General features: G+C 33.9%; 1 protein-coding gene across 3 annotated transcripts in view; it reads right to left on the bottom strand.

The window, feature by feature from the left end:
- Positions 1–12: 12 nt before the first annotated feature.
- Positions 13–11,093, bottom strand: part of LOC111704046 (non-lysosomal glucosylceramidase-like) — a 13,375-nt gene continuing 2,294 nt past the window's right edge. For 2 of the 3 annotated variants that reach the window (XM_023476161.1, XM_023476163.1), the window contains 20 exons: positions 10,864–10,988; positions 10,252–10,374; positions 9,575–9,669; positions 9,026–9,134; positions 8,500–8,615; positions 7,981–8,055; positions 7,731–7,820; positions 7,465–7,641; positions 7,219–7,325; positions 7,003–7,103; positions 6,750–6,806; positions 6,569–6,667; positions 5,548–5,641; positions 5,182–5,313; positions 4,953–5,043; positions 4,784–4,853; positions 3,240–3,324; positions 1,669–1,822; positions 1,199–1,267; positions 13–958 (listed from right to left, as the gene is read on the bottom strand). In XM_023476161.1, the coding sequence (XP_023331929.1) occupies positions 865–958; positions 1,199–1,267; positions 1,669–1,822; positions 3,240–3,324; positions 4,784–4,853; positions 4,953–5,043; positions 5,182–5,313; positions 5,548–5,641; positions 6,569–6,667; positions 6,750–6,806; positions 7,003–7,103; positions 7,219–7,325; positions 7,465–7,641; positions 7,731–7,820; positions 7,981–8,055; positions 8,500–8,615; positions 9,026–9,134; positions 9,575–9,669; positions 10,252–10,374; positions 10,864–10,988 (2,063 nt within the window). In that variant the 3' untranslated portion in view covers positions 13–864. Of the gene's footprint in view, positions 959–1,198; positions 1,268–1,668; positions 1,823–3,239; positions 3,325–4,783; positions 4,854–4,952; positions 5,044–5,179; positions 5,314–5,547; positions 5,642–6,568; positions 6,668–6,749; positions 6,807–7,002; positions 7,104–7,218; positions 7,326–7,464; positions 7,642–7,730; positions 7,821–7,980; positions 8,056–8,499; positions 8,616–9,025; positions 9,135–9,574; positions 9,670–10,251; positions 10,375–10,863; positions 10,989–11,093 lie in introns of all 3 variants that reach the window. The other variant, XM_023476162.1, reaches the window with a different exon arrangement.

Here is an 11,093-nt window from a genome sequence, read left to right as displayed (position 1 = left end):
TTTCATTCTTTCTCTGCAATATTCATAAGTTCAAACAATCAAAAAGTTACAGAATCCGACACTAAAATAATACAATAATATTAAAAAACCCCTAAAAAAATCAAAGAATATCACTTACAAATATTGCTAGGTTTACACATTGCGTCAAAGGCACAATTTGCACAGTGCATTTCAAAACATAAGTTTTATTGCTTTATTAAAATACTACTTTGTTAGTCTATTGCGTCAAAACTATGTAAAAGCATAATTTGCATAAAAAATGTCTTTGTTAATACTAAATAAATCTAGGATTTGAAATTTAGAAATATCAAATCAAGATTAAAGCAACCAGGATGAATTAATAAGCTAGGTTAAATTATAACTTTTGTACAATAGTCGATCACAGAGCAATTGTTAAATCACAGAAACGTGGCATTTTACAAACTATAGGGTCAGGTGAAAAGGCAAAGCAAAGTGAAAAGTACAAGTTTCTAGAAAAATCTCCCTCCCCTCAGTTTATTTGCAGAATAATTGATGTCCACAGTAAATAAGGAATATTTGTGCAAGGCGAATTTTTTCCAGAAAATGATTATTAGAAAATGAAAAAAACATTTCTTTCTCCCCGGGTCTTCTAAAATTTTTCTTCAAAATATATATCATAATTGCATGCTGAATGCTCTTATATTCGATTTACCATTTTACGAACTATTCCCGTATATTTAACATAAATAATAGGAGAACACTCAAAATGTGCTTTTATAATAGCACAATTAGAAGTCAGCCTTTTAAAATGTTATTATGGCAATTATTTTTGACACTTTACAATGGTTTGTACAGTGTATTTGCAGCCGATAAAGCTTCTTTGTTACATATAATATTAAATTTTTATATTGTAATATTCTTCTTCTGTGATTTCTTTCTATTTCTCCAGGCTATATACATGGACCATATACTAAGAGGGCGCATGTACCCAATAGCTCTGCACAACAACGAAATATCAATAATATTCCAAGAAAACTTTAACGAGATTTCATAATAATTTTTATTATAAATAAACAACTGTTCAAATTTTGTTAATATTTGGTCCCAGCTACGAAATAAATTAGCTTTTTTATAGAAAAAACCACACCAATGCCTTCATTTTTTTTGCAACGTTTAAGAAACAATCTACTCCCCAATAGATTAAATATATATTTTTTATCTTATTAATATTTTGTTCCTGTAGTGTTTCTTTTCATAAAGAGCTTCAGGGGTCTCATAGCCGAGTCCTATAGTTTCATACACCGTCCTTTTTATAAATGAAAAAAATGACAACTTAAAAAAAAAAATTTAAACCAATTTCTAACTGAACAGGGATTAAAAATAATGAATAGCGAGAGGTGGTTGAGTTTTGAAGACCTGGATGAACCACTTCTTTAGTTTGCCGTTTGAGCTTAAGAGATGTGATTAAACTTAGTCTACGTAGTTTAACTACTTCACACCATTAATTAAATTTGGTCCCAGGATTGAGAACTTCAGGGGAATTAGGAGATAAAAAATATCAAATTCTTGAGGGGTTGATAAAATCTTATTTAGTACAATATGATGGGTTCTAATAATAATGAAAATGACAATGATAATATCAATAATAATATTCATAATACTATGATATCAATAAAAATGCTTTAATTTGTCCGAGAGGTTTCTAACCTGTAAATTCCTTCAGCTGTTTTAAATCCCTGAGTAACTAATCCTTCAGCTATCATTAAGCTGGCCAGAGCATAGGTGACCCCTGTCCATACCTCTTCACTCTGTACTGTACTCCGGTCAACTCCTCCTGTTCTTAGCATACCGTTTACAGCACCTGAACATTCATCAAATCATCATATCAAATCATAAGTTGTAGGGATGGCCAAAGGCTCCAGTTGTGGATCGGAGTTTCAAGTCCTCCCCATTCCTGGTTTTTCAGCCATGGCCTTCTATCAACAAGTTTAGTTATCAATGAAATAAAGTGCAATGCAACATACTGAAACATTCATAATTCAACAAGTTTAGTTATCGATGAAATAAAGTTCAATGAATCATACTTAAACATTTATAATTCAACAAGTTTAGTTATCATGAATTAAAGCTCAATGCAACATGCTTAAACATTCATTATTCAACAAGTTTAGTTATCAATGAAATAAAGTTCAAAGAACATACTTAAACATTCATCAATCAATATGTTTAGTTATCAATGAAATAAAGTTCAATGCAACATACTTAAACCTTCAATCAACAAGTTTAGTTATCATGAAATAAAGTTCAATGAAACATACTTAAACATTCCTCAATCCACAAGTTTAGTTATCAATGAAATAAAGTTCAATGCAACATACTTAAACATTCATCATTCAACAAGTTTAGTTATCAATGAAATAAAGTTCAATGTAACATACTTAAACATACATCAATCAACAAGTTTAGTTATCGATGAAATAAAGTGCATGCAACATACTTAAACATTCATCAATCAACAAGTTTAGTTATCAATGAAATAAAGTTCAATGCAACATACTTAAACATTCATCATTCAACAAGTTTAGTTATCAATGAAATAAAATTCAATGCAAAATACTTAAACATTCCTCAATCCACAAGTTTAGTTATCAATGAAATAAAGTTCAATGAAACATACCAAACAAAATATCTGTAAGCGTAATTTCATACGACCCTCCATATAAAGATGCCTGATTTTTAACAATACCCTTAAAAGCTTTGTTTGATGAAGTGATTTGCACATTTCTACTGCAGGAAAATATGTTGGAATTATAAGAATTAAACACTTTTAAATCTATAAAAAAACGGTATCTTCCACATTATTGATCAGACAAAGATTTCAAGGGCATCTTTGTGAACAGGGCTTTGCCATCTTTGCATGGAGGGTCACTTGAAAAAACGCTTACAGTTCCTTTAGCCAATCCATCTGCAACAACTAAGCAACCAGCGAACCATCCAACCAACGTCCAACAATATTAATCCACAAACGAGAAATCAAAAACTTCTAAGAACCTTTATTTAAAATTAGTATATGATTTATCATGTTCCAGGACAGAGAGCTAGATCTAAAGCACAGAAGCCTAGTTTTATCGATCTCTGTTCAGAAAAGTCTGCGTTTATGGACCACCCGGTCTTTGCAGTCATCAAAACATGTAACAAGTAAGTAAACATTTTAAATATTTCAAACATTATTTAAAAACTATTTTCAGCTCTTTATTAATCAAATTGACGAGAAGTACCTTGGGTTCCCTCGCAGAATTTCATCACGTTGTTGGAAAAAATTGTTTTAAGAGAGGTTAAAACCTTCTCCGGGTCCAGTATACCCTGTATTAGACAGTTTTATTCAAACAGAATTATGTATATTAAAGGGAGAGTACCCTGTATTAGACAGTTTTATTCAAACAGAATTATGTATATTAAAGGGAGAGTACCCTGTATTAGTCAGTTTTATTCAAACAGAATTATGTATATTAAAGGGAGAGTACCCTGTATTAGACAGTTTTATTCAAACAGAATTATGTATATTAAAGGAAGTATACCCTGTATTAGACAAGGTTTATTCAAACAGAATTATGCATATTAAAGGGACTGTACCCTGTATTAGACAAAGTTTATTCAAACAGAATTATGCATATTAAAGGGAGAGTACCCTGTATTAGACAAGGTTTATTCAAACAGAATTATGTATATTAAAGGGAGAGTACCCTGTGTTAGACAAGGTTTATACAAACAGAATTATGCATATTAAAGGGACTGTACCCTGTATTAGACAAGGTTTATTCAAACAGAATTATGTATATTAAAGGCACTGTATACGTAATTTTATACGATCATATAAAGAGTGCCATGTCCGACTCACAACGGTACCAATTAAACCTTCGTCAAAACAAAAATGATATGCTTGGCTTCCTGTTTAAAATTGTTAATACCCAAACAAGTAACTCGCGAATTTATGCTTCAGAAAAAAAGAATTGTCAAAATTCCACACTTGAGAAAAAATTACGTTATATTCCTCTTTATAGCTCAGATTCAGGTTTTAAGGGTACTCTTGTGAATAGCGATGGGCAATGCAAACATGCAAATTTGTTATACTAGGTGAAAATTTAAGGCAAAAACGAACCAAAAACTATCGTTTTTAAGACTCAAAACGATCGTTATAAAAGATCGTTTTGGCCTTACATTTTCTTCTAGAATAACAATGCAAAAGTTTCTGTAAAACGAATCTGGCTATTGCTATTGCCCATCCCTAGTTGTGAAATGTTAAGATTTTATTTATTAATATTTTCTATAATAGGTGTTTATTATTTTAAAGGACAAATGAAAATAAGATAATGTATCGATACTGCACTGCTCCTTTAAAAATTGTAAACACTACCTTTAAGTATTGATGTGGTAAAAATATATCAAGATGCTATTCATCTGAGTTGGGTATGATATCTTACAGCACTAGTATCCCGCAAGATATATTTACCTGAACTGGGTCCGTAATCTTACAGTACTTGTATCCAGCAAAATATATTTACCTGAGTTAAGTCTGTAATCTTACAGTACAAGTATCCAGCAAGATATATTTACCTGAGTTAAATCTGTAATCTTACAGCACTAGTATCCAGCAAGATATATTTACCTGAACTGGGTCCGTAATCTTACAGTACCAGTATCCAGCAAGATATATTTACCTGAGTTGGGTCTGTAATCTTACAGCACTAGTATCCAGCAAGATATATTTACCTGAGTTGGGTCTGTAATCTTACACCACCAGTATCCAGCAAGATATATTTACCTGAGTTGGGTCTGTAATCTTACAGTACCAGTATCCAGCAAGCTGATCAGCCATTATCACATTCTCTCCTCTAAAATAGTTTATCTGGACATTCTTAATTTGCTGGCAAATATCACAAATGAATCAATCGAATGATAATTCTTGAAGCAGTATTACAAATCATAAATACCTAGGACTAGTATCAAACTTAAAGCAGTCTCCACCCCATAGTTTCTCCTCAAAACTTAGTTCTCCAGCCGACAGCTTCTCTCTCCACTGCAAGTAAATTAATTAAACAAAATTTATTTTTACAGCTATAAAGAGAAATATTTTAGGCACTAGTTTAAAATAAAGAAATCAAAAAATAAAAATGCAGCTTTTCATTTTTCATGTAACCCCGCCCCCACCCCCACTAACCTGATGTTCAAGACCAGCTCGGTCTGACATGTCCGCCATAGCGGCAAGAGAAGCTAAATATAGTCCGCCGCAGTAAGCAGATGCACCAAGCATCACCCAACTATCAAAGGTTTGATCGGGCCAGCCACTGTTCTCTAGAACAAATATTTTGGTTACAGTGCCATCCAAAATAAACCGGAATCGTATAAATATATTAAAAGTTGTTTTGACCTTAGAAATAGTTTGCAGCATTCATCATAGGCAACCTATGTTGGCCAAGAATGGAATAAAAAATGGGTTTACAAGCTTAAAACTGATTTACTTAAAACGTTTCAGTTCCATTTAATTTTATCAGTGATGATGATAAAGAATAAATTAAAAAATCTAACCTATAAGTCCGTCTCCGTCTTTGTCCCAGGACTGCGCAACCTCCATCAATGCCGCGCACACAGGGAGCGCTTGTTCCAATAGATATGCACTTTCCTGTAAATAATGCTTAACATCTTAACATTATCAGGATACAATATTTATAGAACACTAAGCACTCAGAGCAATTTCTTGCTTGGCATTTTGGTTCTGTCAATTCAGTATAGTAGAATATACAGGTTGTCCCAAGAAACATGACAGTATGCAGGACGACTTGAATGTCGTCTTGATTTTTGATATAATTTGCTGCGTTTATTTGTCAACCTAATTTTAGAAGTAAATTTCTAGAGATAATAATCACAAAATTTCCCTTGTCCTGCCATTTCCAAAATGTGGTCTGCCTTTTTTGTGCTTTCAATATTGCCCGAGATATGAAGAATTTCGTTCAGATTTCGGCAATTTTGCTTTTATTTAACAAAATTGAAATCTGAACCAAACTCTTTATATCTCCGGTAATATTGAAAGCACAAAAAACGCAGACCACTTTTTGGAAATGCCAGGGCTAGGAGAATTATGTGATAATTGTTTCAAGAAGCATACATGTTAAAGTAGATAGAAGACTAAATGTCACAAATAAATTCAAATACCAAAGACGACTTCCAAGTCGTCTTGCTATTGTCATGTTTCGTGGGACACCCTGTATGTCACCAAAAAATAGAAATATCTGTTATGCCCTTTTTTGAGAAAATAATAAAAGAAAAAAAGGTGCAATTTAAGCTCTGAATTCAAAAGTATCTGTAGTTTCAAGGCATTATTTCATTTATTCTCGGTTTTTATTGCAATACTTTTTAACCGTAATTGGCAGGGGTTATCAAACATCGTGTAACAGAAAATCAAAGCTCTAAGTCAACTGCCTGACTGTCTAGGTACTGCCTGTTAAAGTGAAATCAGGCATACTTTTAGGATAATAAAAGTAAAGGAATTGAGTTTTTGCCACAAGCTCTGATTTTCTAATTCCTTTTTTGTAACCCAATGTAATCCAACCTTTTCAGGTAAAAGTTTTATATCTCTCCAGACTTGGATAACCAGCTTCAGGTTTAGATCTCGCCATTCGGATACATCATGGATATTGTAACTGTTCACCTGCATCAAATAGAATGTATATTTTTAAATCTTAAAGACAGATTATCTAACCTTATTACGTTTTATAAAAATAAAAATTAACCTTGAGCCAGGGTTCCTCCTCTGGGTCCCCCAAATCATGAGGCACAGAGTCCTTAATCTAAATATTAAATAAATTAAATTTTAATGAGCTGATTGTCCTGTAGTAAACTGATTCTAATGTAGTGAACTGAATGTACAGAAGTGAACTGATTTACTGAAGCCAGCTGATTGTATTAGCGTCAACTGATTTACTGTTGACTATATTGTCATCAGCTGGTTTTCTTTAGTCTCAATAAGGAAATATTCTTCTTTACCTTCCTAGGAGTAATTTTCCCTCCGTATAGTTCTTTCTGTGGGTCCTTGTCCTCCCTCACTACGGAGTCCAAGAAGTCCAGTTGTAGAGACAGCTCTAGACCTACAGTGCAAACATGGATCATGGGTATGTCATTGTAAACAACTGTTTTATGATATTATCTTCGAAGAACTTTAGTTTTACTACGTTATAAAGCATGATCTTAAAATTGAGTTACCAGGAAAAAGATCTATGAGAGCCCAAGAAGCATAGAAGTGTACATCATAAGTGTTGTACATTCTGTACTCATGGGATTCAAGGTAGCCCCATCTTCCGTACTCTAACCTACGGTATAAAGCTTGATATCTGTATCTGAACATATGAATCTAAAGATTTTAATATTCTAAAAGCAAAGAATTTTGTTCAGGGAGGGGGAGGGTGTTTAAGAACAGTAAAGGAAATGTTTGCAATATTCAAATGTTACCTCGGGTCTAAGGAGGAAAGGTTCTCACCCTCCTCAACCTCCAGCCAAACCCCTCCTCCATCTGACAGGAAGTATAGTTCATTAAAGATTGCAGACTTGAACCAATCAGGAAGCTCAGAATCCGATAAAACCGGTTCTTGCCATTCCTCTATCCATCGATCCCAATCTTCCCAACTCCTAGCAAAAGCTTCTTTAATGACCATTAACCATGCCCTTTCCAAATTTTTTCTTTAGTCTGGACTTTTCGTTTCTTAAATGTATGTTACCTTAAAGCATGACTGACAAGTTTGGGGCCTGCTTGTCCATCTATTCCGAACCTTCTAGTATATCTTCTCCTGTAAACCTTGTTTCCATCTCTACAGGGCAGGACAAGTTAAAACTCGGCTAGGATGTTCTCATCTTTTTTTCATTTTCCAATTAGAAAAGCGCCAATTAAATATGTCATGTAAAATATTGAACAGTGAGATCATTATCAATGGTTGGCGGATATGCTATAAATGGTAATAAATCTTGTTCCTAAATTTGATCTTTGGATTATCCCAAGCTAAAGCTAAATCCAGGGTTCCACAACTTCGCTTCTCCACCAGCATCCTATAATACCAGGGCATTCTAACAATTTCAACTTATAACTTTTTTATTGCTAAATCTCTTAAATTGAATAATAGGTTATCCAAAATTCCTTGAGGGGTGTCTACCACAAACTTATCCTTTCAGGAGACACGCTTCATTTTGACCATTTTGATTATAGAATTGGATTAAAAGAAAAAAGTGAATCATGATGTGACAAAGCAATTTTTAAAAAATACATAAATATATACATTTATGGTTTTCATAATAATTTTAGATTGAAAACAAATGAAAATAAACAATATTTAGCTCTTCACTACATTTTCAGAAAGAATAGTTGTCACATTTTACACAAAGGATAAAAATGCAGGGTTGGGGGATTGCCTGCTAGATACTGCAACTGCAACCTCTTGTCCGGGGGATTACCTGCTAGATACTGCAACTGCAACCTCTTGTCCGGGGGATTACCTGCTAGATACTGCAACTGCAACCTCTTGTCCTGGAGATGTGGGTTGTGTTGCTTCAGGTTCACTCTCAAGTTTATTGTTCTGCTCCAACCCACGCCAAACCTTCTCACCAGTTCCCTACAGTACAATCAATCAACAAATTAAACAATCAATCTCTCCATCCAACAATCAATTAACCAATCAATTAACCAATCAATTAACCAATCAATTAACCAATCAATTAACCAATCAATTTACCAATCAATTAACCAATCAATTGACCAATCAATTGACCAATCAATTGACCAATCAATCAACCAATCAATCAACCAACCAATCAACCAATCAATTAACCAATCAATTAACCAATCAATTAACCAATCAATTAACCAATAAATTAACCAATCTATTAATCTGTCAATCCATCAATCAATCCATTAATTTGTAAATCAATCCATCAATCTATCAATCTATCAATCTATTAATTCATGAATCAATAAATCTGCCAATCAAACAATCAGACAAGTCTCTTATGAATCATATTCTACCTTTGGATCAAAGCCTGAGCACCAAGAAACTGATCTCTTGTCATCCTTCCTAGCTCCAATACTGTAAACCATGACTTCACCCCGGATCTTCCCGTGTATACTAACTCCACTACAATACATAAATGAATTAGATGGTACGCAGCAATGAACAAAGTTCAACTCTGTACCATGTACTGTCCCCAAGAGAAACGTTGCAGAACTAATTACCCAGTATTATCATCAGTTAATTGTCTTGTCCGGTTAACCCTAAGCAGTTTTTCTTAATCGTGCTTTACAGTGAGTAAATGTTTATTTTGACATTGGACTTCAATGGAGAAATGCCCAAGGAACCATTGCATTTAAAATTGAAAAATGTTGTATAGAAAAGCAGGTTTTTATCAATAAATTTAGGTTTTGAAGAGAATTAGCTAACATATTTGTTTCAAGAAAGATTGGAAAAAATATTTTTCAAAAGCATGAAAGCCCATTTATAATTTACCCTAAAACTTTCTAAGCTTCAACCCTCCTCTTCCGCAAATGTAATTAAAATACCACCGACTTCTGATGTACCTTGAGTTTTCTTGCTGGAAAGGTTGAGTCCTGACTCCTCCCTCCTTATCCGCCTTTCCTCCAGTACCGTTCTTGAAACTTAACGTAATACTCACCTAAACCAGAGCTATTATTCATCTCTCTTAAAGGGACTGAGACGTAATTTCAAAGTGATCCTCCATTAAAAAGTTACATGACCAATTGACAAATGTACCCCTTCAACCCATGTCTGGGTAAAAATGAGGAAAATATATTCGTTTTTAAATCCTGAGAACCGATAAATTTTCTTTCACTTGCAGAGAAGCAACAACCTTTAAATAAAAATACTCGGTAACTCGGTAACTAGAAATTTTTAACTGAAACTATGTAAATGGATGGTCACTTGAAATTAAGCCGACAGTCCCCTTAAAAATGTTATTGATACTCATAGCTTTGCTGAAGTTTAAAGCAATAATAGACAACCTTATTACAGTTTTCTACAACACCATGATAGAGAAGATTAAGTAAACTTCTGAATTTGAGAAAAAAAATATTAATGATTTCAACAAGCCAAGTTTTCATATTTAATATTAAAAAAACTCGCTTAAAATAAAAAATATATAAAAGTTTCTTTTACTGATTTAACAGCCATCTGTGTCACACCATTATAAACACTTAATAAAAAATCAATGATAACAATTGTTAATGTGTATGTAAACCTGTAGATTCACATCGCTGTTGTTTTCTACGGTAAAAATAAAAGCTGATGCTGGTAGACAACTGGTGTTATAATCTCCAGGAATTACAGGGGAGATCTGTCGACATAGCACACGGACACCAACCTAGGTAGATAGATAAGATGATGTAGGTAGGAAGCTAGATGGTTAGGTAGGTTGGTGGGTAGAAAGATGATGTAGGTAGGAAGGAAGGTATATGGTTAGGTAGGTTGGTGGGTAAAAAGATGATGTAGGTAGGTTGGTGGGTAGAAAGATGATGTAGGTAGGAAGGAAGGTAGATAGGTAGGTTGGTGGGTAGAAAGATGATGTAGGTAGGAAGGAAGGTAGATGGTTAGGTAGGTTGGTGGATAGAAAGATGTAGGTAGGTAGGAAGCTAGATGGTTACGTAGGTTGGTGGATAGAAAGATGTAGGTAGGAAGGAAGGAAGGTAGATAGGTTGTTATTCGTCCATTCTTTAACTAGAGAGATGCCGCTTTAGTCATTAATTATTTTGTAATGAATCCAGTTTAAAATTTAAGAAACTATATTTTTTTCAATGACTGTTTGAAGACGACAGCAGGTTTAGCAGGTTTTCAAACTGATTTTCCTGTTTACCTGGAGTATATTGTAAACTGTCCAGGATCTAGGATACAGACCACAGTAGAGAGAGTCCTCAGGGTTTCCAGCCCATTTCCAGCTGGAGGGGGCACCAGGTACACTTGCCCCCCGCCCACCCAGCACTATATATATTCATTATAGAGGGGGCACCAGGTACACTTGCCCGCCTCCCACCCAGCACTATATATATTCATTATAGAGGGGAACCTAATGATCAACTGGTTAGC

Source organism: Eurytemora carolleeae, unplaced genomic scaffold (genome assembly GCF_000591075.1).
Source record: "Eurytemora carolleeae unplaced genomic scaffold, Eaff_2.0 scaffold551, whole genome shotgun sequence".
Lineage (NCBI taxonomy): Eukaryota > Metazoa > Arthropoda > Copepoda > Calanoida > Temoridae > Eurytemora > Eurytemora carolleeae.
The sequence above is the reverse complement of the archived record's forward strand: the minus strand, read 5'-3'. Positions and strand labels throughout refer to the sequence as shown.